The 26,680-nt window shown below is 39.7% G+C and overlaps 1 protein-coding gene across 33 annotated transcripts in view; it reads left to right on the top strand.

Annotated features, from left to right (window-relative positions):
* UTRN (utrophin) overlaps positions 1-26,680 on the top strand; it is a 478,290-nt gene that overhangs the window by 132,021 nt on the left and 319,589 nt on the right. For 26 of the 33 annotated variants that reach the window (XR_011434362.1, XR_011434361.1, XM_070256222.1 and 23 more), the window contains 13 exons: positions 1,026-1,229; positions 2,115-2,296; positions 2,998-3,148; positions 4,229-4,348; positions 6,077-6,178; positions 9,117-9,224; positions 9,503-9,682; positions 10,520-10,689; positions 14,394-14,517; positions 17,865-17,952; positions 23,496-23,737; positions 23,902-24,082; positions 26,301-26,446. Coding sequence is in view for 31 of the 33 variants with exons in the window: in XM_070256222.1 (XP_070112323.1) it covers positions 1,026-1,229; positions 2,115-2,296; positions 2,998-3,148; positions 4,229-4,348; positions 6,077-6,178; positions 9,117-9,224; positions 9,503-9,682; positions 10,520-10,689; positions 14,394-14,517; positions 17,865-17,952; positions 23,496-23,737; positions 23,902-24,082; positions 26,301-26,446 (1,998 nt within the window). In the remaining 2 variants the exon portion in view is untranslated. The remainder of the gene's footprint in view (positions 1-1,025; positions 1,230-2,114; positions 2,297-2,997; positions 3,149-4,228; positions 4,349-6,076; positions 6,179-9,116; positions 9,225-9,502; positions 9,683-10,519; positions 10,690-14,393; positions 14,518-17,864; positions 17,953-23,495; positions 23,738-23,901; positions 24,083-26,300; positions 26,447-26,680) is intronic. The other 7 variants (XM_070256224.1, XM_070256221.1, XM_070256225.1 and 4 more) reach the window with 1 other exon arrangement.

The raw sequence follows: 26,680 nt of genomic DNA, 5'->3' as shown, positions 1-26,680 counted from the left end.
TGGAACACTTCTGGTTTACGTGTGCTGTCCTAGCACCGTTATCATCAAAAATGTTCTAGTTGGTTAATTACAGGGTCACCCTAAAGATGCTGCTAGAAAAGTGGATTTGTCAGTGAGAAGGTTGTTGGTGATGTTGGCAAAAGCCTTTTCAGTGGAGTAGTGGGGACCAGTGCCAAATCAGAGTGAAAGGGAATGTTAAGAAACTGTAGCTGTTAGATGCATGAGCATTTCTTATTTTGTTCTTTATGCATTTTTGTATGTTTGAAATACATAAAAATTGTGGGTGAGAGAGAATAAAGTGGAGACAGGCTGCAGGCAAATTTTAAAGAAGTTTTTCTCTGAAAGGGAACGAATGAGAGAGACAGTTGATTTGCTTATAAGATTATAAAGTATATTAAAAAAACACCCCCTTGTTTAGAAGGAGCTTGAGATAAATTTATTCCATAGACTCTTCAGAAGAAAGGCCAGCAAGTAACCTAGAGGGTGTCTGTCTCACAGTTCCCGTCAGCACCACAGCCTATGTGTGCGGCTGTCTTTCAGTGTCTAAAATCCAGTGCTGAAAGCAATTCGGTAAAAGCAGTTTGACTAGGGATCAAAGCAAAGTTCTAATCTCCAACTCTTTTTCTTTTAATTATATCCATCCTTCAAGGCCCAGCATGTTCCAGATACTCTGAAACTTTCCTATTTTAGCCCTTGGTGAACTTGTATTGGAAGCGGAATTTATAACTTTGCTAATAGCCATTTTATTTTTGTTCAGAAGTGATTCACGTGGGTTATTTCTCTCTCTCCAGCTCCGTTGGAATCTCCATGAGTGCATGCCACTTTGGTACTCTTTGCCATCCTAGCACACTAATAATAAATGCTGTCTGACTAGTTGGCGGCATTGCTTAGCCGGCTCCTGAGGATTGGATGAATGCCTGAGACACGGCAGTGCCCACTCCAGGGTTCTCCATACGCTGCATCTTTGTTGAACACCTTCTCATCTTCACGACGCTTGTGGATTTTTCTTGGCTTTGTTTTTATAGAGCTCCGTTCCGGAGGAGGAGCAGGAGGGCCCCCGAGCTGAGACCCCCAGCACTGTCACGGAGGTGGACATGGATCTGGACAGCTATCAGATAGCCCTGGAGGAAGTGCTGACCTGGTTGCTTTCGGCCGAGGACACTTTCCAGGAGCAGGATGACATTTCTGATGATGTTGAAGAAGTCAAAGACCAGTTTGCTACCCATGAAGTAAATAATCTGTAGCTGATGAGCAGAATGTGTTTGCCATGGGGCCTTGCCTTCGTCGGGGGCTCTGCCCTGATGATGGTTGTTTACTGAATTCTGCTCCACAGAAAGGTCGTGGCATGTTTCAGGATTTGGGATGTTTAAACAGGGCTTTGTTATAAAATTGGCGTGGGTGCTTAACCGTGCATTGGAATTAGAGTTCAGACCATATGTTCTGTGGAGCCGCTGACAAAAATCGACGCACAGGACTGCTCGTTTTGTGTGTTGTTATAGTTAAAACACAAAATGGCTAATCGATAAACCAAATCTTTAGGTTTGGAGTGTTCTCTGGAAAGTGGATATTTTTATTTACTGTATGATTAAGCAAATGTCATATTTAGTGTTCCTGTATAATTTTATATAGTGAAAATTTCCTACTCTTTAGAGGATATGTTATCTTGCAGTGTAGTGATTTGATTATATGGAGATTTATGTTTGATTAAGTAGGTTTCTTTTGTTGGCATGTTAACTGACATACTTATTTGCTCTTTTAGTTTGAAAATAATAGAAATGGTTCCATTCCTTAAGCAGTTCTTCTTGGATGAGCAAGGTGTTTATTATATTTTTTCATAATTTCATGTTCAGGATCTTATCAGTATCATAATCAGCATTTACTTAAAAATAGCAGGTATTATCAGATGTAATATTATCCTCTTTGATCAATTCCCTTTTTTACTTAGGCCAGCTGCTTGTTTCCTATATTCAAAGCTTAAAAAATTGGATCAAAGTTGACTTTATTTGCGCTCTAGGTGGCCATCTTTTTCTGCAGCATTGCTATTTAGGCGTTAATAATTTATTGACTTCTTTTTCAATGAGCAGCTCACAAATCGTAATGGTGTACCTTTCCAGGCTTTTATGATGGAGCTGACTGCACACCAGAGCAGTGTGGGGAGTGTCCTGCAGGCAGGGAACCAGCTGATAACACAAGGGACTCTGTCTGACGAAGAGGAGTTTGAGATTCAGGAACAGATGACCCTGCTGAATGCCAGATGGGAGGCGCTTAGGGTGGAGAGCATGGACAGGCAGTCTCGGTGAGTGGAAGCAAAGAGGTTCACACGTTATTCCATAGACTGCATTGCCCAGTTTAGCTCGAGTACAAGTCTGCGTATCTATGAAACCAAGGTAATTACAGAACTTGGCTTGTGAAATTGCGACTCTTCTTTTTGTAATGTTGCTGGAATTTATATGACCTTCATTTTCCTCTGATATGTTAACCAAATGAGAAGGTGAAAGTTGGAATACAGAAATTGGCAGAAAGGGAAAAGACACTTCATAGGGATAGTTACCTGTTTGCGTTATTAAAATCAGCTAACCATTAACTTGATACGAAGACAGGGCTATGTAGCATTTATGTTCAATTCTATTTTCTAGCATTTTTTAAAGTAGTTTTTTCCCCATGGTTCATTTTGTTTCGTGTATTGTGTATTAAAGAGCAAACTGCATTCCATTGCAATTTCCACCTATTTAATAAGCAGGAATTCCTGATTGAAGAAACAATGATTCTGATATGCGCAGAGGGTGCTGTTATTTGCATTCTTTGACTGCGTGTAATTGATTCCATTAGGAAGAAAATAAAAGTTTTTTGCTGGTTTGTATATTTAAAGACAAATGCTGCTTTAAATGGTTAGACCAGAATGTGTTCCCTTGCCCCATTTCTTTGGTGCCTGGAGCGTGTGTCTGCCTTGCGAAGGGAGGAAGGGGTGGGAATAATGCTGTGGCCCTCTGTGGACAGGCTGCACGATGTGCTGATGGCGCTGCAGAAGCAGCAGCTGCAGCAGCTCTCCGCCTGGCTGGCGCTCACAGAAGAACGCATTCAGAAGATGGAGACCCGCCCCCCGGACAATGATCTGCAGTCCCTGCAAAAGCTGCTAGAAGATCACAAAGTAAATCTGACTCATATTTCTTTCACACCTTATCAGATATGAAAAAGCAGCACTTAGCATTCACAGGGGCTGATGGCTTCTATCATGAGTGCAGAGGTGGGACCCTTCTCAATGCTTGCTTTTATTCAGTGGCTTATAGGAGTTCATGGGGATGTGACTTTTCTGAGCCAGGGATGAAAGCACAGGGAAAATTTTCTATGGCTACGTGTAGTTTTCTTATGAAAGTGCATAGCGTTCATAAGATTCTCAAAGGTTTGTTTGGACCTACAGATGGTTAAGAACCCTAGTGTGTTGGCATTAATTCAGTGTGTTGGAAAGAAGCAAACCCTCAGATTGGCCTGTAGCTAATCCTTTAAGGAAAGCTGTTGCTTCTTCTCTGATCTGGGAAAGCATCAGGTACTAGGCGAGGAATCAAAATTTGGTGGACAATTTGGTCACAAATTTAGGAGGTAAGTTTTCATAGTCAAGGAAAAGTAGAGTAAAATAACCTCTCTAAATTGTTTGAAGGATTTTATTTTTCAGTGAAATATCTAGATAACTAATAAATAAAGCTTTAGGGGTATATTAAACACAGCTCAGGAGGCATTTGACAATGGTGTTCATACAGTTTAAATTACCTATATATACACATCTTATGACCTGCCATGTTCTTCCCATGGAAGGCGTCCATATAGCTTTAATTATTTTCCAGGGTAGTTAGAATAGATTCTGACTGTCAAATAGCATTCTACTTATTTCTTACTTTATAACATGCTGCACTAGATAAAATGACCTCTGACCTTATTTATGCTACATTTGTGTGTGTGTGTGTGTGCATGTGCATGCCAGAACTTGGAATCCAAGTCATGACATTCCATTTGCAATCTATTTTGACATTGCATTTTCAAACTCCTTTGGTTTAAGGAAATGTAAAGATCTATGACGGGCTTGTTTCATTAGTAAAACACTTAGGGTAATGATTGGAAATTTAAACATGAAGCCTCATTAAGTGTCCTTAATTACTGTTGACAACTGAGTGAATTTTAAAAAGGTAAATGTGAAAGAGGAGGAATAATGGTTGATCTTCAATTTTTTCTCTAGAGTTTGCAAAATGATCTGGAGGCTGAACAGGTGAAGGTAAATTCATTAACTCACATGGTGGTAATTGTTGATGAAAACAGTGGCGAGACTGCTACAGCTGTTCTGGAAGATCAGTTACAGGTGAGGACCCTGACAAGTAGGCTAATCCCAAGTGACCTGTGGTCTGGGACCCAATTACATGTTGACCCTGTTCTTCCTGTCCGGTCTCACTGTTTATTCAGAGAGTAGAATAACCCAGTTTAGGTTGGACTTCCCGCTGGGGTTCCGCAGCATTTGGGTTTATAGGAGTACCTAGGTGTCTGTCATTCCTTGACTTCAGCCCTTGGGGTGAGTGGGAGGGGGTGCTTGTGGTCCCCAGCTTCCTTGTGCATAATATTAACAAGATTGGGAAACACAGGAACTGATCGCTATAAAGAGTCTGCAGACTTCTTGCTCAGAATCACTTGAGGAATTTGTTAAAATGTAGATTTCTCGGCTCCACGCAGACCTGAATCCCCGGGAGTAGGACCCAGTGGTTCTGCTTTTTAAAAAATCTATGTGCCTATTAAAGTGAGAATTGCAGCTGTGTTGGGTGTAATATCCCTGTTTCTTTGGCGGATCAATGTGTGAATTTCAACAACAGTTTTGGGAACCCCAACAAATTGCTTCTTTTTGCACGAAGGCTATAGTGTATGTTTATAGGTCTTTAGAAAGAGATCAGTGGTATTTCATTTGACCAATACTTATGTTACTTGATATGCTAGCGCCAGTTTATGGTTTTCAGTAACTTTCAGCCTATAATTTTATCACATGAAATTCTTTTTCTTTTGTCACATTTAAAGTCAACCAGTGGTCCTGAGACTTTGGTGCAGTAGTACTTAGTTACTTAGTAACCTGAGAGGTAGGTGTTCATATCTTGCTTATTTCACGGTGAAGAAACTGAAATTCAGAGAGGTTAAGTGATGCCTTGGAGATGTGAATAGACAGTAGGATTTCAGGCAGAGATGGGAGACCTGTCTTCTGGCTCTGAGTTCTCTACTCTTTGCACCATACAAAGCTTCCTCTGGCATTACATATAAAAATAGGATAATATGAATTAAATAATTCTTGATCACATGTAAGTAATGTAGAAATAAAATTTAACATTTGTTAATCGTTATTTATAAAATGGTAATAAAATAATTTGTTGGGAAAGTCATTAAGAATGACTTTTAAAAAATTAATCAAATTTATTTGTTTAGTATTGCTAATACTTGTAAGATTCTATTGCTACTTTTTGTGAAATTGTCCATAGATCATGCAGTGTAAACAGAACAAATCGATGAAGCATTTTTTAAAATTTTATAGAAATTCTCTCATTCAAAACATAGTTTTTATAAAGTTGAAATTTTTTTCCTAAGTTTGGTACTACAGATGAAAATTTTCTTGGCATATAAAAGGTGGTTAAGAAATAATTGATGCACTGAATTTTTAAAATAACTATAGACTTAAAAATTTGAAGTACAAAAATTAGATATGTTTTCTCTACTTTGAAGATATATGTAAAAATATCAAGTTCTCATATAAAAACCACAGTGAAACGGAAAGAGCAGGAATTTGGAATCAAAATTACACGATAGAGTTTTAGTTGTGCCATTTTCTAACTATGTAATGTGAAATAATTAGTAGTTAAATTCTATGGAAATTAGTTTTTCTCATCTATAAATTTATAGGATTTGTCTATATTATTTTAAAGCAACTTTTATAAGGATATTTTTCATAAATTGCTACTCTGTAATAAAGAACAATGGATGTCATGGATTTCTTTAACGATTGTGATAACTCTCTCTTAAGGCTTTGTTGACAAAGGATGGTTTCTTCCTTTACTAGAAACTGGGTGAACGTTGGACAGCAGTGTGCCGTTGGACCGAAGAACGCTGGAATAGGTTACAAGAACTCAATATATTGTGGCAGGAATTATTGGAAGAACAGGTAGGAAACTATTTTCCATAATGAGCAAAACAGATGGTGCGAAGCAACCCATCTTTAATTATGGCATTGGAATACAGTTGTTTACTTTTCTCTGAAAGAGAAATATACAAATAATCTTTATTATTTTAAAAATCAGATTGCTATCCCTCTTATAACCGATCATGCAGCTTATTCACAGAGATGATATTATATGGCTTTATTGTAAAACACTTAATTTGCTGCGTGTTCATGATTTAGAATATTAGTATTTAGATAATGCTACTTTCACGATTTGTTTGACATAATTTTTATTGCATTTGTGTTGGGTAATGTGTTTGCACATGTCTCAGCACAGTGCCTAGCATGTGGTTTGTGCTCAGAAAATAATGAATAAATGAATTCACTTAATATTTTGTGAACTTTAAATCGGAAGAATTTTCCTTGATTTTTAACCGGAATAACTACTGAAATTAGCAAGAAGATATTATTTAGTGACACCACTGATTTAATACTTGGTTAATGCCATCGTTTTTCTACTAAGGATTACCATAGCAAATGAACCTTTGGTGCAAAGCTGCCACCTTAAATTTTCGATCAGAGTGGTGGCCCTTTGTCCGCCTTCCATCCTTCCAGAGAAGTCACCATCAAAACAGAATAGAAATAAGCTAAACTTCTCTTCCCAAATGCCAAACAGTTGTGGTTTAGAAAATAAGCAGATGCTCCGTTCCCACATCTCAGTGTCTGCTTTGATTCTTTTAAATGGGTTTCATTTCCATCCACAAAAAGCAACTGTATTCTTTTCAGGGGATAAAAACCCAAGTGCATGATATTTTGTGGTTTACTAAGTAGGATGGCAGAGAGAAGATCTTAAAAAGTAGGTTGCAAAATTGGTCCCAATATTAATTGTTAATCCCCACCTCCCGCCTCCAATCTTTGGTCAGAATTCCCTTTTTAGGAATCACACAATGGACTGGGTTCTGATTTCTGAAATATTTACATCTCACTTTACAGATATGCACATTTGCTTGGACTCTTGTATTCAGGCCGAAGAGGCACATAGAATAGTTAAGATTTTACTCCACTAATGACAGCAGAAGACAGTGATTGCTAGAGAAAACCATTGAGTAACTCTCCTACTAAGTAAAATAATTTGAAATTTGGTAATCAAAAAACATTTTAAAAATAGGGAGTGACTAGTATTTTGGCCTTTTGTACTATTGTAGATTTAAAACTGACCTTTGAGAATGGCTTTCTGCTAATGATGTGGAAGGAAGGGGGAATCTTGTTAAAATGTAGAATTGGAGTCAGTGTTGGTACTTTATATGTAGATAATTAGCTTGTGTGGAATGAGACCAGATAAACTGGATGTTTTTAATCATCTTTCAAGGGACTTTTGTTCACTCAGTTGCAGAGGCTTTAAGATAGTTAGTAATGGGCTTTGAGAATTAGTTCCAAACTAATGCAGCGTATGTCCATTTTAAGAGGCACGAGGGATATTCCATAAAGGACTCCAACCTACCTTTCCGACCTTACTTTTCCCTCTGTCCTTCCATGTGCCCAGAGCTCAAACCTGAAATTGCAGCTTGTAGCCCATTCCTAGGCTGTCGACGCCGTGTGAGGAGTGCTGGGTTTTCTCTCTGCTCTGTTCCGAGTGCGTGGCATGTTGTAGATTCCTCATGGGTTTTGTTGTTGTTCTGATGATGTTCTTGAAAGAAGGAATGTATTTCATTTGTTTTCCAGCCTCTGTGTTTGTTTAGGGTGTGGCATCTGCTGTGGAATGTCTTTTTACCCATCTCTTCATTTTTAAGTTCTCATCCGTCAACAGCCATGAAGTCATCTGTAAACTCCCTCCCTCTCTCCCACTATCCTGAAACTGGAAGTAATTTCTTGTTCTTTGGAATTGCCCTGACATTTAAAATAGATCCATATAAATGACTATGGCATAAGAAAGTGCAGATACCATAATATATATAATATTTTATATTACATAAAGATATACATTTATATATATTCTAAGTACAAAATAGCTATTGCATTTTTTTTTGTGGTATCTGCACTTTTTTTCTTGTGCCATGGTTATTTGTGTGTGTATTTTATCGCCTTTACTACACTGGGGACAGGATCCATATTTGTTTTTTATTTTCTTGCTCTTCATCTTTTTTTTTTTTTTGATGGAATATAGAGGTAAGGAATAGTTGTCAAATAAACTGGTAAATAAAATAATTAGAGAAAGAATTGATTCCATTGCAAGCACAGAAGCAAGATTCCCTCCACCCCCAACTCTATAAAAAGAGGTTTCTGCAGTAGACAGTACATTTGGGGAAGAATTATCCCAGTGCAGCCATATTGTTTTCCACCCCTCCGAGTTTCTCTCTCCACATTACTAAATATCTTCTGCTTAAAAAACGTGCACTGACTATCCTCAGTCTTCCTCCTCTAATCACTCCTGTTGAACCTGGAACATGAGTGTGGTTTTTCTGCATGATGCCATGGAAAAACCACTGGCTTTGGGCTGTGGGTCTTTGATCTGGCTCTGCCGTTAACTAGCCAAGTGATCTTGGACATATATTGGATTCTCTCTCTTTGCTCCCTAAAGTGAAGGGCTGGGGCAAGACAGTTTCTGAGCTTCCTTCTGCCTCTAGAGAGGTTATAAGGTGATTCTTTCAGAGACTTGGATAGCTGGGTTTAGCCTTTTAGATCCGTTTACCTCCCTGGGAAATCAGTCTGGTTACCCAGGTCTGGGGCTAATGTCAGGTTGATCTGTTGCAAATCTGAGAAGGATGATATCTTCAAGAAAGATGTCTTTCTGGATCATTCATGCCTTGTGTTTGAAGTCCTTCTTACCCTCGGTAAGGGTGAAGTCTCTAAGAACATAGAAGTTAGTGATTTGGGAACTTGATTGGGTTGAATTGCCAAATGATTCCCCAAATATATTTCTAACTTTTGTTGTTATTTGTAGTGCTTGTTGAAAGCTTGGCTAACCGAAAAAGAAGAAGCCTTAAATAAAGTCCAGACGAGCAACTTCAAAGACCAAAAGGAACTGAGTGTCAGTATTCGACGCCTGGCTGTAAGTGATGTCATTGTCAGCATCTGCCTTGTAAGCCTATGATACTTCAGTGTTTTATATCAATGGTTAATGTAATTTAGTGAATACAGATTATGACTCATTATCTAACACTGGAATGCTGCCATGTAATGCTCTAGAGCCAGGAGGCTTGTGTTTTAGCATTAGTGAACTGCATGGCAAGTAAATTTTACTATAAATACACATGTTCACATTCCTGACTGGGAGCAGGAATATAGAGTCCTAAGAGGGAGTCATCTAATAAATATCTGAAATCCTAGATTCTGAAGGAAGACATGGAAATGAAACGTCAGGCATTGGATCAGCTGAGTGAGATTGGCCAGGATGTGGGTCAATTACTTGATAATCCCAAGGCATCTAAGAAAATCAACAATGACTCGGAGGAACTGACTCAGAGATGGGATTGTTTGGTTCAGAGACTAGAAGATTCCTCCAACCAGGTACCTTTTGCTTTGGATAATATGTTGTGCCATTAAGTAGAAATTAAATGTTCAGGTTAGTTTTAGTTAGGTAAGCTAAAAAGTTGTCCCTTTTACCTGGTTTACTATAAAATTGAAAAATTCACATGTGAAAATCTCTAGTTTTCTAAAGTAAATTTTAAAAGATCTTCAAAAAACTTATTAATATCCAGTAATTTATTCCTTACTAACTGATAGCACTTAGATATGAATCCATCAAATGATCTTTAAATCTTAAATCATCTTATTAATTTAAGAAATATTCTAGTGAATTGATCAGAAATAAAACTGGTTTGTATATGGATGTTTGTAGCAGTATTATTCGTAATAGCACAAAAGTGAAAAAACCCAAATGTCTCATCACTAGATAGATGGATAAAATGTGGTATATTCATACAATGGAATATTGTTTGACAATTAAAAACGTGAAATACTGATACATGCTACAACGTGGATGAACCTTGAAAACATTATGCTAGGTAAAAGAAGCCAGTCTCAAGATTATATGCATTATAATTCTGTCTATGTGAAATATCCCAAATAGGCAAATCCATAGAGGCAGTAAGTAGACTAGTTTCTGGTCGGAGCTGGTTGGGGCTGGTCGGGGGAGGATGGGGAGCGACTGTTAATGGGTACAGGGTTTCTTTTTGAGATGATGCCACTATTCTGGAATTAGAAAATGGGGATGTCGCACAACTTTGTGAATACACTGGTAACCATTGAACTGTACATTTTCAAAGGGAGAATTTTAGGACATGTGAATTATATCTGAATAAAGCTGTTAGAAAACATTAAAACCGTGGCTGATTTTTATTTCAGGTGACTCAGGCTGTAGCAAAGTTGGGGATGTCCCAGATCCCTCAGAAGGATCTTTTGGAGACTGTCCGTGTAAGAGAACAAGTCACGACCAAAAGATCTAAGCAAGAGCTGCCTCCCCCTCCTCCTCCCAAGAAGAGACAGATCCCCATGGACATCGAAGCGAAGAAAAAGTGAGAGCGGCGAGCACGGAACGTGTTTCCTACTCAGTACTTATCTTGTACTAATCACTGATCATATGCAGGCGTAGACGTAATGATTGCTATGCAAGTTCAGCTGCTGAACCGTTCACTCCCCCTGAGTCTTCCGAATATTCCAGTTCACGATGGCTAAGCATCTAAACTGTCTCGGATGGTTTTACTTGTCCTGTGTTCAGTTTGGGGAACTGTGTGACGGAATCCTTCTTTCTGCACTTCCGTCATTTACCTTGGGGGGATGTGATTGTCCATGATCTCTCATTTATTTTCTTCGACCACCACACCTATGGCCGTCTCGCTTTGGATAGATCTCCTGACGCTTTGTGACTCTCCTTCCCCTTCTTGCCATTCAAAAATACTTAATACAGGGAAGTAATTCCTTTTTCGTCTCCTTTTTTCTTCCTTTCTCTCCCTCATTCTTTTTTCATGTTTTTTTCCTTCCTTTGTTAATTCCTTGGTTAGATTCAGTAACAGATTCTTTGTGTTTGGCTTAAAGAGATCTGCCTCTGGCATAAAATATCTTTTCGTCTTATTGATTGAAAAGAAACTGGGGATCTTGAGAAGCGGAGTAATTACAGCTGATATATATGGAGCATTTACTAATGTCCCATGCCCTGGGAAGCTATGCTGTGTTCCGGGTGGCGCACCTCGCATGTTCTATAGCTCTTCATCCTCAAACTGCCTTGAATAGTCTAGTATTCTCTCCCTTTTACAGTAGAATCCTGATGCTTGGGTAAATGGGCAGTTATTTTTGCCTGACTAAAAATGAAATGATTTCCCCAATTGACCTTTTGTTAGACAAAGCAGGATTCCAGTTTTACCAGATGATTTTCATTTTGATAATAAGGCTGTGTTTCTGCCTCCTAACAGCATCTCCTTGCAGGACCAGTGTACCTCTGAGGTACAAGCAGTGGCTGTGGAACCATTGCTTTGGAGCCAAGACAGCACAGGAGGAAGATGCTTCTGATGTTAATATTGCCATAGATCTTTCACTGCCTGAGTGATCATTTTCTGCCAGGTGTATCTGGCATGTGTCTCTCCAGTGCTGACTTTGTGCATTTGGAAGCAGGGAAGGATATAAAAGACTAGGGTGTATAACTATAAAATCTTAAACATGATCCTGTTGTATAGGGTGCATTCTGCTGCAAGAAACAGGATACTGTACCCAAAGTGACTGAAACAGTGAGGTCATTGGTTATCTCACATTACAAGAAGTCCGGAGATAGCGCACTTTTGATGGGATGGTGTGGGTCAGCATCCTGCTACCTCGTCTCTGCCTTCCTCAGCGTGTCGACTTCCACTCTCAGGCTTGTCTTCTCATGGTCCCAAGAGGCTGCTGTGGCGCTGGGCATGACATCCTTGTGTAACCTGATTTATAGGCAGAAGGGCAGGTTTTCTTATTTGTCATTTTTTTTGAACAGGAAGAAAGACCTTTTCTGGAAGGCAACAGCTGACTGACATGGTCTCACTTGCCAGGATGCAGTCCTTGTCCACGCCCTGGGTGCATGGGACGTTGAAACTGACTGGCTTTTTTGTTCTCTGGGGAACTGGACAGCAAGAAAGAAGTGTAGGGTGTGTGTGGGGGTGTCTGTTGGGTAGGCAACCAGCTGTGAGTACCATAGTCTGCTAGTCCACAGTTTGATTGATGCAGAAATTCCTTCAATTAATTCCTGGGCAAATAGAGGCTTGAGTAAGTGCAGTTCTTTATTACAGAAGGCAGTGAAATCTCATTGTTAGAGAAGTTAGTCTTATGCCCAGCCAACGTCTACCCAGGTGTGCTAGTCCTGCTTTCTGGGGTGATATAGAGTTCCATCTCCCCTCTTAATATGGAACCTCTTCTGTGTTTGGGGTTAGGTTTCATATGCCCATTTGTGTTGTCCTAAAGTCTAGAGTATCCTTAATATTCCTAGTGGGACATGGTTTCCAGACTCTTTATCTTCAGTGTGCTGTAGAAAGCACTATTAGCTTGTCTGAAAATGGGCTGTCCGCGCAGGTGAGAGCCTTCAGTAATTGCTGAGCACAGTTTATAACGCATGCTTCAGAAGGGGTGCTTCATTTCCCCTTTTCTTCTCTCGGTGCTGCTGGTGGCGGTTTTCACCAGCTCACGGTATGGAAGGACCGTCATTGCCTGTAATCTAGGTATCTGTTAACGTGCTGCGAGATCTCGGCTGCTGCGAGCCGTTCGCAGCCCTCTTACTCACACCAAGGGCAGAAATGGAGTGTCTCCAGGGTCATTTTCAGTGTGACCTTTGGATGGCGCGCCTCTTCTCTGAAAGATGACGTAGACATCGGCTGTTAAGATGCTAGGAGGAGAGTGTACCACTGTTTGTTTACCTCGTGTGTCAGAAGATTCCTTCCAAGTTACAGGGACAGTTTACCTTGATGAAAAATACTTAATATTCCTAATTCACTGTAAAGAATTTAAGCGAAGTTTTCCCAAAAAGAATCAGCAACAACAACCTCTATTTACCTTAAAGTACCTAAAAATACCCAGCAGTTGTTTTGAGAAGCCCTATGGGTAGAGAACTGGTCAACAGGACAGATGGTCTCGTTTGAATCCCAGCTCTACCATTGATTAGCTTTGTGGCCCAGGACAGTTATTTAAGAGTTCATGAACTCAACTCCTTCATCATTACAAGGGGTAGTAATAGTATATGCTTCCTAGGGTTGTTGTGAGGACATGAAACACTAAGGAAAGAGCTGGTATTGGGCCAGCCATCAATGAACGTTTCTTCTCTTGCTTTTGCTCACTGTGGCTTTGACTGACCTCAATGCCTCTCAAGTCTGTCCGCTTTTCTTGCCTCCCACCATCAGTGTCTTAGTTCTGGCTCCCCTTCCTACAGCAGCCTGTTCTCTGGTCTTGCCTCTCTTTATACTTTCTCCTCAGTGGACACAAAAGGATAGGTATAACCATGTCACTGGCTCTCAGTTACCTTTTGGTTAAACCCAGTCTCCTTAATCTCTCCTGCAGGGCCTTCCAGTAACTGCTCGCTGTGGCTCTCTGCCTCATTGTCAATTGTCCCTCCCAGCGAGGTACTCACTCTTCCAGCCACATCTAACTACTTGGAGTGTGGAAAGTGTGGTCCACCCTTTCTTTCTTCTCTCTTTGCAAAGAAAACTCCTGGATGTAACGCTGCTGTTCTGCTCCAGGAAGCCATCGCGGCCTGATTGGATTCGGCCAACTCTTTTGTGATTGCCTGTTATTTTCTTTTACCCTTATGAGACTGAAAGCTCATGAGGGCTGGGATTGTGTCTGGTTTAACGTCATATCAAGAGCCCGGTCTAGTGCCTGGCATATAGTATGCTCAATAATTAAATATTGAATTAAAGAAGGCATTCATTTTAGGAATGTTTGTACTCGTTCTTTCTGTTAATATCTAAACCAATCTGTTTTTCATTGTCTACAAAAGTTTATAAAAATACAAGTGATTTATTGTAAAGTTTAAAATTTTTAAAAATTATTTAATAACATTACAATATTATTCCTCTTTTCCTACTTTTAATTGTAAATGTATAATATTATTTTGTGTGGTTACTGTATTTCTGGGTTGCCTTTTTTTCTTTTGAGAAGTGTTTATAATCACATGGCTGATGGGTGTTTTGGCTGCTCTCTTTCTTGAGACATGTGAAACAATAGAAGAAAATGAATGACGAGTGGTAACATCTGAATCTTAAATCAGGTTTGATGCTGTGAGTGCAGAGCTGTTGAACTGGATTCTGAAATCAAAGACTGCCATTCAGGCCACAGAGATAAAAGAGTATAAGAAGATGCAAGAGACTTCAGAAATGAAAAAGAAGTTGAAGGTAAAACATAAAACAAAAATATTCTAGTGAATAAAATATTTCATCAGGATAGATTTGCTGTTGGCATAAAGATGTGATAGGATCCAGCAGCTTCCTGTAAAATAAATGTGGCCGTAAGGTAGCTTTTAGAACATTATTGTAAGCTTTGAATGGATTCAAGATCTCTGTGTGGAGGAGAGTTTTTTTCCCTCCTTCCTTAACCATCGAGATGTGCAGAAAGGGACACTTGCTAAGGTGATCCAGTTATTATTGTTTTTTAGCTTGATTGGATCTTAATCTGGTACCTAATAATTTATGAATTTGTGTATGCCAAAGGTGTTTTCCTTTCCGAATACAACGGACCATTTCAAATCTCAAAATTTCTTCAATATATTCTCTTTAGAGAAGAAACACAGTTTTTAGAAAGAAATACTATTAAAATGTATGGGAGCTTATTAGCTCTGCTGCTTTGTACCTGGGTGTGTGTTGCTGAAAACTGTGCCAGGAGATTGCGTGATTTATGTCGTTGGTGTTCCTTAAGTCTCCGTACATCCTTTCATGAACTGTTTGATCACGTCTCTATGGCCATCTCCATCAGCAATGGAGTTTGTCTGTAAAGAGTTTGGAGAACATTTAAAAAACAAGATGTATGTAAATATTAATGATGTCAGTCAGAAAGTGTTGCTGCCATGGGAATCGAGCAGGGGCTAGGGCTGCAGTTGTCTCTCTCCGCTGGCGAAGTCCAGAGGGCAATGTGGCGCTGAGCTGGAGCTTGAAGGAGGGTGCTTGGGGCGGGTGGAAAGGGCACACCAGGAAGGGGTGCCCTGGGCAGAGGCACAGAGCTGGGCAAGTGTGCTGTGATGGTTGGAGCAAATATTTTGTTTTGTTTAGTGCTAGGTGTGTGCGTGAAAACAGCAGGGAGTTAAGGCTGGAGAGGTGGTTTGCGGTCAGACCTGGCCGACTCTGAGTGTTTGGGTGAGGAGTTGAGACTGAGCTCTGCCTTATCATTCCACTGTAACTACTCTTAGTTAGAGGTCACCATTGACTGTTGGCTTCCACACCCAAGGGATGCCTCCTGGTCTCATCAGCTCTGCTTTCTCTGAAGCAGTTGCCACTATTGGCCCTTCCCTTCTTAAATTCTCACAGCCCTTGGCTTCTGTGACTGGTGATCATTCTAAAATATAAATCTAATCAAGCAGCCCCCACATGCCTGCAGTGAACTAAATGGTTTCCCATTGCTGTGGGGATAAAATGTAAACTCTGTCCTGCCCCGCAGACCAGGGCCTTCCAGACAGCACTCCCCCCACTCTGAGCACAGCCTCGTCCCTTCTCCTTCCCCGACGTGGGCCCTGAGCTCCAGCCCTCCTGATCCCCTGCTCTTTTCTCTCTTCCCTCCCTTTACCGTGTGCAGTTTTCCATGCTCAGAATGGCCCTTTACTGAGCCTTGTGCCGTGTGGTTGAAAGCCCTCTGCCCCAGTACACCTCCTCTAGCCTCAGTAGGAATGGTTAAGTGCTTCCTCTTTGACTTCCCTATTGCCGTGACCATACCTCTGTGAAAGCCTCAATTGCATTTATGTCATTATTTGTTTATATTCCTGCCTGTGAGTGCTTAGAACGTGAGGATGCTTTTCCATGGAACTCCATATTTTCAGCATTCAGGTCACGTCTTGGCGTGTGGAAGGAAGGAATGATGCTTGTGGCAGAGGGAATGTAGAAGGTTTTATCCTAGAAGCACCATTATCAGGGCCATCTGCACAGGGAATTGGGAGAGGCAGACATGAGGGCTGTGTTCCATCGTTCATATGCTGCTTACGGTTCTCAGAGACCCTCAGATGATGTTCGTGATCATTTAACGACCCGATTGTCAAAGGCACTCAAGTGGCAGAGAATTTGGCAGTTAGAGTGATCTTTATGGAACCAGTCCCACAAAATATTGATAAATTAAATCCCATCCTATGATCTAGGAACAATTTTACTCCAAGAAATTGTTACTATAATATTTGAGGGGATGAAAACAACAATTGTGTACGTTTATGTAAGGCACGATTGGCATTTGCTTGTTTTTTAAAAATATTTATAAGTTCATTTATTTTGTTGTTTTAGACAAATAGTAATAGATGCTAACGGGTTGGAAAAAATGTAAAATAAAGAAAATGTAACCATTGCTTTAATCTCTAATTTTTCTTGCAAATTGGGGACAGATCAGCTCAATTTTGTTTTAGGGAAGGAAAACCTTGTTCCAGCTGACACAATATCTGAGTGGAGAAACCCTAGTGCAGTCTGCCATCACCATAAAAAGTAGCAAAATATCAGTGTATATAAAGCAGCTAATAATTTTCCTCCAGTTTGTTGGGGACTTTTTGCAGTGGTACTTAGGTTAACAAAAATAAATGGTGTTTCTTAGAATCTCTTGTTATTTCTTGATCTTTGACTATAAAAATGGTGGTTTTACTTAGTCACATAAAAGTTTGTGTGGATCAGAATAGCTAAACTTATTTGATAGTGCTTACATGTATAGAAGTTAGGAGTGGCATTCTTCTCTGGGTTGTCTGGTTGAAATAATATGGGTTGCCTGGAAGTTTTGATTGTGCTATTATGGACACTGTTTGAGTAGTTAGTTAATAGATAATTATCAATTGGAGATTGAGGAATGGAGAAATTTCAAATACTGACTGTGTATGCATGTGGTGTGTGTCTAAGATTTTGCTCAGCCCTTTCTTAAGAGTTCTGGAAAGATTTTTGTCTTCCCTGCCCCTGAGATATAGGGACATTGAGAATATCAAATCATAAGACATAAATTTAAATTAAGAGCCACTCCTTTAGGTTGGGTACTAAAGCATGTTGTCATTATTTAAAAATTATGCATGAATTATGCTTGTGGTTGAAGTTTGCATTAGACCCTAAACTTGATATCACACCCACAAATAATACTGAGGCTCAAAATATTTCTTTCTTTTTCTCGTTAATTAATTTTTGTTCCATGATCTCTGTCATAGCACATTAGGTTCATTTGACTCTGTTATTTTGACGGTGTGGCGTACACTGAGGCGATACGTGTGAATAGATATTTGGATCTAAAACACTAATTTAAACTATTTCCTCTTGATAGGAACTCATCATAATAAGGTGTAATTTTTTTTCTTATAAAGGGAACCAAAATTTCATTTTGTTTGTTTGAATTTACCTTTTACAATTTGAGCATCTCTGGAGCTCTGGAGCGTAGCTGGAGTTGCACAGCTTTGTCTAGTAGTATTCTCTTAGGTGAACTTTGCAACTTCTAAAGACATTAAATATGAAACTGAAAATAACATCAGCGTTATACTGAGAAGAAAGTTTGCAGCGTTCTTATATTTGGATTTTATTTCCAGGGATTAGAAAAAGAACAGACGGAAAGAAGCCCCAGGCTGGATGAATTAAACCAAACCGGACAAATCCTTTTACAGCAAATGGGAAGAGGTGAGACCTTTGATTTTTTAAAATGTTTTTGTAGATGGTGGCATTGAATAATATTTACAGTTTGACAAATCAAGTATTTATTTTAACAATAATATTTTTGCTAGAAAAGTGGTTTTCAATTTTTTTTTTTTTTTGACAGCAGACTCTTTTCAAATGAAATCTTATGCTGAAGCTGATTATATAAAATGGACAAAGGCCAGGTTGTTCTTCTTTTATACGGGGTCAGGGAACCTAAAACTCTGTCTCAGCAGAACAGTAAAAATCCACTGGTGTAGAAGATTTGAAAATCTCATCCTGTGGGGTTATGTATTGGGAATTGTTTTGGAGAGGGGTGGCACAAGAAAATTTTACTTTGGCAATATTTGGGAAATGAAGTTACATTAAGGTGAATTCATTAAGGCTGTTTGATTTTTTTTTTTTTTTTTTTTTTTGCTGAGGAAGATTCACTGTGAGCTAACATCTGTGCCCATCTTCCTCTACTTTGTATTTGGGCTGTCGCCACAGCGTGGCTGCTAAGTGGTGTAGGTCTGTGCCCGGGAGCTGAACCCAGGCCACTGAAGCAGAGTGTGCTGAACTCACCCCTGGGGCTGGCCCCCAGGCTGTTTGATTTTTGATTACTTTCAGTGCATTATATTAACAGGTTTTTTTAATAGTTAAATTTGATAAGGTGTTACTTGTATTTGAAATTTTTACCTTAAATCTTTTCTTGCCATAGCCCCAGTGACTCAGGAGAGGGTAAACACTAATGCTTCGCTGTGCGGTTTTGCATCTGTCCCTTCTTTGGTCTGGCGCTGGAAGGCCTTTCCTGTCAGCCCTGCTCCTTGTTCCAGCGGTGGGGAGCATGTGGGGGCTTGCCCCAGTGCCCCCTTGACCAAAGCCACAGACGCCCAAGGCAGAGTTAGGAAGATTAGTTTGACAAGAATCTTCAAAATAGTAGTCTTCAATCTTTTTATTTTTTAACTTTGCATTCTGGAAAATGTAAATATATATAAAGCAAATAGAATAGTATAATGGACCTCCTTGTACCGATTATCCACTTCAATAATTAATGACATTCTGCTATTCTTGAATTATCTATACCTCTCCTCTCTCCTCACCTCCTTGATTATGATTTTTTTTTACAGTTTTTTCAAAGTAAAATTTACACATTGAAATACGTGAAACCTAACTGTGCTGTTGTGACAAACCTATACGTACTTATCATTATATAGTCATGCATCACATAGGAGCATTTTGATCAATGGCGCACTGCATAAATGGCAGTGGTCCCATAAGACTAGTACCATGTAGCCTGGGTGTGTAGTGGGCTGTACCATCTAGGTTTGTGTAAGCACATTCTGTATTGTTCACACAATGATGAAATCGCCTAATGACGCACTTCTCGGAACATACCCCATTATCAAGTGATGCGTGGCTGTGTATAGAGCATATTACATCTCTCCGGGAAGGTCTCTGGTGTTACTTATGGATCAGTCACCCTCCCCTACCGCCAGAAAACCACTGTTTAAAAAACTTTGGGTTGTTTTGGCCTCTGCCTTTTAAAAAATATGTCAAGTTAATTTTGCATGTGTACTGGGGACATGTGCGCACACACACAAACATATATACACAAGAATACGTATGTCTGATATATGTCCATTTATTTAGAAATTAGACAAATGCACCACTATTAATCCATAGATATTAGTACAGCTTAATTTCTTTCTTTCTTTTTTTCTTTTAAAAAGATTGGCACCTGAGCTAACAACTGTTGCCAATCTTTTTTTTTTTTTTCCTTTTCTGCTTTTTCTCCCCAAATACCCCCAGTACATAGTTGTATATCTTAGTTGTGGGTCCTTCTAGTTGTGGCATGAGGGATGCCCTCAACATGGCCTGATAAGCGGTGCCAGGTCTGCACTCATGATCACTCCGGGCCACCGAAGTGGAGCCCGTGAACTTAACCACTCCGCCACGGGGCCGGCCCCATCTTTCTTTCTTTCTTTTTTTTTTTTTTTAAAAAAAAAGAGAAATAGAATAGTTTTTATTCAAAAATAGTATTTTCATTCAAAATCCGCCCTTACTGAGTGTTGCAGTCACATGGGGTTTGGGCAGCCCGCTTGCTTATTGCTCTTTCAAGTATTTGCCTGGAGAGACCCAGAGACGTGGAGACACCATCATTTCCCCTGAGATGCGGGATCTTTCAATAAATGTAATAAATTGTGTGTTGAACGTATGTCAGTCACAATTGTGGATTCTTCACTCCTACATCAACACTGGAGCTTGGGAACCAGACTTTGTCTGGTGTGAAGGTGGGGCACTTTCATGAGCCTGTGTCCTGAATTTACCCTCATTTCTGTGTCAGCCTGTAGTCGGTGTGGTAGAGACAGTGAGTGCTAAGATTGATGGGGAAGAGGACCTCTGTGAGAGGTCGGTGAGAAGTGATGTGTTAGTGAGGAAGGCAGTGAATTGGGAAACAGGAGACCTTGGGGTCTCTTGTCCTTTCCTAGTTTGTGTCTTTGGGCGAGTCCTGTAGCCCTTTTCTTTGTTTGCTTCTTTGTCTAGAAAGTAAGGGACTTCGCTAGCTGATCATAGCTTTTGCTCGATAAAGTCTGACTGTGAATAGGCACAACCTAAACTACGTACAATGGACACTGAATTCATGTAAAAGTGCTGTTTGCAAAAGGTCAAGTGCAACATCGGGGTATATATGATATTTTATAAAGGAATGAATTTTGTGACCTAATGTACACTTGTTTAATTTCACAGGAAACATTTTATTTTCTGCATTACCATTTTTTTTTTTGAGCTTTGGTAGGAGTAGAAATGCATTCATTACAGGCCTCTAATTCTATTTATTTTAAAAGACGTATTATTGCAATTTTTTAGGATGGGGTGGGACACTGGGAAATGGGGACATTGATATGAATAGTGTCTGTATAATCTGGGTTTAATTTTCTCGTTTTTGGGGAGTCTCTGCCTTTTGTTAGTGAGAGAATAAAAGTGATTTTAATTACAAAATTTGCCCCACTGTCGTCCCACTTTATCCGTGTTCTAACTTTCCGGTCTTGCCAGTTACCCCACTGCATGTGGTTAGTGCTGTTCGTCCTGCTGCTCTTGTAGAGCCAGAAACGCTCATCAGAAATGAGAGCGCAGTTGGGTGACTCTCTCTGCCCCACCTTCTCCCCAAGAAATTTGAAATAAATCTTGGAATGTGGATAATTAATATTGAGGAAGTTTTTATAGAGTATAATTTGGTCAGAGTCTGCTTAAGTAAGGATGCAGATAAATGATTCAGTTCAGTTAGAAAAGCACGTCAAATTCTTCAGTAAAAAGATGTTCAAACAATCACGTCACTGGTTTCCTCAGGCTAGTTCCATCCAACATCTCACCCATGAAGGTGAAGTCTGAGGACTTCTGTGCCTAACGCATTTGAAGTACGGTTTGTGATATCTCATATAGTGTAAAAATGTCTTAAAAAATGAAATAATCGATTTCGTTTGACTTTCAAGGCTGTTAGTACCTGGTTTTCTTGGTTACCTTATATTTTCCTAGAGATCGTCAACTAAAAAAGTATTTGGGCACCTCAGTGATGTGGTTTTATGACCTGATGCCCGTCATGGCTGGCCACGTGTATAAGCCTATGGAATCATCAGATGGTAGTCCTATGTTTTGTAAACATTTCCCTTGATTCCGATAGTGATAGATTGAAATGTGCCAAGTTGAGTGAGTGTAAGTGGCAGGAATATGTTATATTTTATTTCTTTTAGGTAATTAATAAAATGATAGGCTCTTGATTTTGGCTTTTGCTTAGTCAGCTAAGAGTAGAGTGTTCTATAGAAATCGAAAATTTATAACTGGATCTCTGGGAGCAAAAGAATTATGTTAAAAGACAATGTACGGTTTTCCTTTTTTAAGATACAAACTGTGCTGTAATTATTATTTGGTGTTGCCTCAACCTAGAATATCTCAAACTTAGAGGAGGGGAGATTTAAGTTTTGAGAATTGTTTTGAAGGGGCCAAACCAATGGATTGTGATATATTGTCCGTGAATTAAAAAAAAATTGAAGAAGTTTCTTCGGCTTCCCTAGTACCTGAAATGTGTAATTCTCATCTGTTTTTAGATGAATGGCAGTAATTTTCCTTCTCAAAAATTTTATTTACCAGCTTAATTTTCTTTCTTGTTTAGCATAAATTACCCTGACGTCAACATGAAGTGGCTGAGGTTATTCCTTTGGCCTCTTAGAATAGAAATAACCTGGCAGAAACACAGCCTAGTTTCTCCACTGCTCAGATAGTTTGCCGGGAAAATGGTGATGTGTCTGTTTATGACCCCCATTCACAGGTGTTGAACTTGGCTTGTGGTGTGAATGCTTTGCGTGGGTCTCATATTCTGTTACCTGTGTGATGGTGGACCGTGAGCTTCAGCAACTGACACAGGATATATTCAAATCATGTCATGTCGCGTTTGCATTCCTAATTTTTAGCGGATACAGTGTGTTATAGAAATTTTAAAAATTGCGTCATTTGTGGATCCTAAGTGACCTTTTGTTTTACATGCCTTTTGTTTTCTTAGAGCTCTTATTACTCTGGATTTTGATTGCATATGTTTACGAAGCACAATTCTTTGACTGCCCTCGTGCTCAAATAATAAAAATGTTCAGCCCATCTTTGCAACATCGTGTTCTCCTCGGGAGATAAAGATTCCTTTGCTGATTTCCCACACTTTTTCTTGTAATTTTCAATGATTTGATGGTATTTTGTATTAAGGGAAGGACAATGATACAATCTAATATTTTATATAATTTTATTATTTCTATGAACATTCTCTACCTCTCAAAAATGAGACAAACAAAATTATAGGATGTCAATAATAAACATAATTGCATTTTTTCCTGATGTGTCTCTAAAGTGGGTAATCTTACCACTGCATTGATATTTTGGTATTTGCTGGTCTGTATGCAGCCCGCCTAGTAGACTGGCTGACTCTTCTTGAGGCTGGCTGTTGGGTTAGTCTTGCTGCACTCATTGCTCCCAGATTGCTCCCAGCACTAGGAAATCTTCTCATTCATTTTGCAGTTCCTGTGACACTGTGGTTTGATCAGCAAAAACTCAAGCTGCCTCCTAGTTTTTCTAGCCAGCTGTCCTGTTCTGATGACAGAGGGTCTGCCTTCTGATGTCAGAGCCCCAAATAAGTCCAGACAGTTCATTTTATGTCCCTGGTTCAGACCAGAAGCTAGCAGAGCGGTAGTATGCCACGGAGGGAAACACAGATTCTATAGAAAAGGCAGTGGCTCATGCTACTGAGGTGCATTTCGTGGTAGCCATACGACTCCTGAGGCACTGTGTCAAGCTCCCTCTCTCCCACTTTGGCCAGGAGATTAAATATAGTTATTTTCAAGTGCATCAGTATAATTTTTGTTGTTGTGTTAAAAGAGCGTTAAGGAAGTGGTCTTTATATAGGACATTGCCTCATTATTTTGAATAGGTTAGAATGTTTCTAACAAATCCCAAACAGATTTTGTAATAATATATGAAGTGTCTGCTTATTTTTCATGTCTGCACAGAAGGTCTTCCCACTGAAGAGATAGACAATATTCTGGAGAAGGTATTATCCGAATGGAAGAATATATCGCAGCATTTGGAAGATCTGGCAAGAAAGATTCAGCTCCAGGAAGATATCAGCGCTTACTTTAAGCAGCTTGATGAGCTTGAAAAGACCATGAGGACAAAGGAGGAGTGGGTCAAACACGCTGCCTTTTCAGAATCCGCCCAGCGGTCCTTGCCCAGGCGGAAGGACTCCTGCCAGGTAAAGAGACCACCATCCAGGACTTGAAAGAATTCTGTGTCCAGTTCTGTATTTAAAGAAGATGCTGCTTGTATCATGAACTTTACGTTAATTCTGCTCCGATTAACTTTCTGTGAGGATGTTCATCTTCAGTAAGTTATTCCATCATATTTTCTCTTCTGCAGCGGGAACTGACAGATGTCCTCAGCCTCCAGCCCAAAATTGAAACGGTGCGTGCAAGCTGCTCGGCCCTAATGTCTCAGCCTTCTGCCCCGGATTTTGTCCAGCAAGCCTTCGATGGCCTTCTGGGCCGCTACCAGGCTGTGCGACAGAATTTGGAGGATCATCAGCGACAGCTGGAGAACGGTAAACCCATTCTCTTGGTTTCCTTACTAGGTGATTTTACAATCTCCTCTCTCATCTTGCCTTAATTTAAAAATTATTCCAATATTTAGACCTTTAGCAGCACTTACTTGTTTTGCACCAGCCTCACTCAGCTTTCTTCTGTGCTTGCTAATGTTCTGGGTCTTAAAGTATATTTAGACTGTTTCCTGGATCCATGCTTGTTTGTAAAAATGCAAACAGCTTTCACATGCTCTAAAATCATGTTAATAGCCATAATAATTTTATTTTTATTTATTTTTTATTTTTTGAGCAAGATTAGCCCTGAGCTAACATCTGCCACCAGGCCTCCTCTTTTTGCTGAGGAAGACTGGCCCCGAGCTAACATCCATGCCCATCTTCCTCTACTTTATATGTGAGACGCCTACCACAGAACAGCTTGATAAGCGGAGTGTAGGTCCACACTCAGGCTCTGAACCGGCAAACCTGGGGCTGTCGAAGTGGAACGTGCAAACTTAACTGCTGTGCCACCGGGCCGGCCTGCACATAATGATTTTTAAAGAGTTGTTTTAAGGGTGCTGTTTCTCCTTTTCATTGAAGGAGCTAATATCATTACGAGTCAGGCTAAAATGAATGATTGCTTACTTCTGTTTCTTCAGAATGGTTCAAGTTTTAGCAATACTGTCTCCTCTTTTAAAAGAAATCAAGTTCTTTCAAAGTCTAAAAAGTTTTCTAGAGTTTTTACTTTTGGGATAAACCTGGTCCTGGAAACTTAGCTGTAAAGGTTTGAGAGATCATCCCTCATATGTTATATTTTTTCTCCGTGGCTATTGTTTAAGTCTGGAATTACGTTGGTTTATGTAATGTAATGGGTAGTGCATGCTAAAAAGCTGTACATGTAACCACACCCTTCCTTGTAGCCGTTGTACACGGTGTAGACTGGTAAGAATCAGTGTGTGCGTGTGCTTAGCAAATGTGTCGTGTTTCTTTCTTCTGGAAAGAGATTCGGGCACCATGCTCTTTGCTTCCTGAATTCCGTTAACCCAGAACGTGAAACGTTTGAGAGTACCTCTTTTTCAATTTAATGCTGCAAAATAGGCGTTTATTTTTGACGAAGATCAATAGGCAATTCTATGTTTAGTTTCTTAACTTTAGAAAATTTTTTAAATTTATTTTTTTGTTTCTAATTGTGGTAAAATACACATAACGTAAAATTTACCACTGTAACCATTTTTAAGTGTAGAATTCATAATGTTAAATATATTCACATTATTGTGCAACCAATCTCCGGAACTTTTCATCTTGTAAAACTGAAACTCTGTACCCAGCAAACAACAGCTCCCCGTTCCCTCCCCCTCCAGCCCCTGCACCCCCCGTTCTACTTTCTGTTTCTATGAGTTTGATTGTTCTAAGTACCTCATTTAAGTGGACTCATACAGTGTGTGTTTTTTTGCGTCTGGCTTGTTTCCCTTAGTATAACATCCTCAAAGTTCATCCATGTAGGTGGCAGGTGTCAGAATTTCCTTCCTCTTTAAGGTTGAATAATATCCCATTGTATGTATATACCACATTTTGTTTATCCAGTCATTCATCGATGGGCATTGGGTTGTTTCCGCCCTTTGGCTGCTGTGACTAACGCTGCCAGTTTCTTAACTTCTCTGCTGGTTGGTTTCGCCTCTTTGTGCTCCCCATGAGCCTCCTTCCTTTCCACACAAGTCTTGCTTCTCTGTGATTTCTCTGTCAGTGGCCGAGGCAGGCGTCACTCCAGCGGGCTTCTGCCGTCCTTATTGCTCTCGTACCTCGGCGGCCTGGCTGCGGCGTTCTCTGTAATGTCCACCACTCTGTATGCGTGTCAGCTTGGAGGAAGGCTGGTTGAGGGCATCTTGGTTTTCTTTTATTCTTTGTGTAGCTACTGGGGAAAAGGGGATTGTATGAGACAAAAGAAACATTGTAGTTCCATCTTCTGAGGGACATTTCATCGTGATGAAATGAGGAAAAATGATAGTGAATTAGTTAATATTTCAAATACCAGCATCCGCAGGAATGAAGTCACTGTCTGACTCTCAGAAATGCCGATGGAATGATTTATTTTAGTAACTAACAGAGACCCTTTTTAATTTTAATTGTGGAGCTTAACTTCCGATGTATTAGAATTCACTTATTATATACAGATTGACGGTATATATAATAATATTAGTTTCCTAACATTATTTTCTGAAAGTAACTGTTTTTAAATAAACAGAACTGAAGAGCCAACCTGGACGTGAATATTTGGAAATGTTGAAAACACTGAAAGATATGCTAAATGATTCAGAAAATAAAGCCCAGACGTCTTTGAATGTCTTGAATGATCTTGCAAAGGTGGAGAAGGCCCTGCAAGAAAAAAAGGTAATATCTATTTTAGGTCTTAGAAGTCTAGACTCATTTCTAGTATGTCATATCACATAGTTTGAAATATTTTTTCAGCTATTTAAAAAATACTAGTCATTTTTGGTCAAAATTGGGGCCGGCCTTGTGGCGTAGTGGTTAGGTTCATGTGCTCTGCTTTGGCAGCCCAGGGTTCCTGTATTTGGATCCTGGGTGTGGGCCTATATACACTGCTCATCAAAACATGCTGTGGTG

Source organism: Equus caballus, chromosome 31, assembly GCF_041296265.1.
Source record: "Equus caballus isolate H_3958 breed thoroughbred chromosome 31, TB-T2T, whole genome shotgun sequence".
NCBI classification, from domain to species: domain Eukaryota; kingdom Metazoa; phylum Chordata; class Mammalia; order Perissodactyla; family Equidae; genus Equus; species Equus caballus.
Note: the sequence above shows the minus strand (reverse complement) of the source record. Positions and strands in the feature narration are given on the sequence as shown.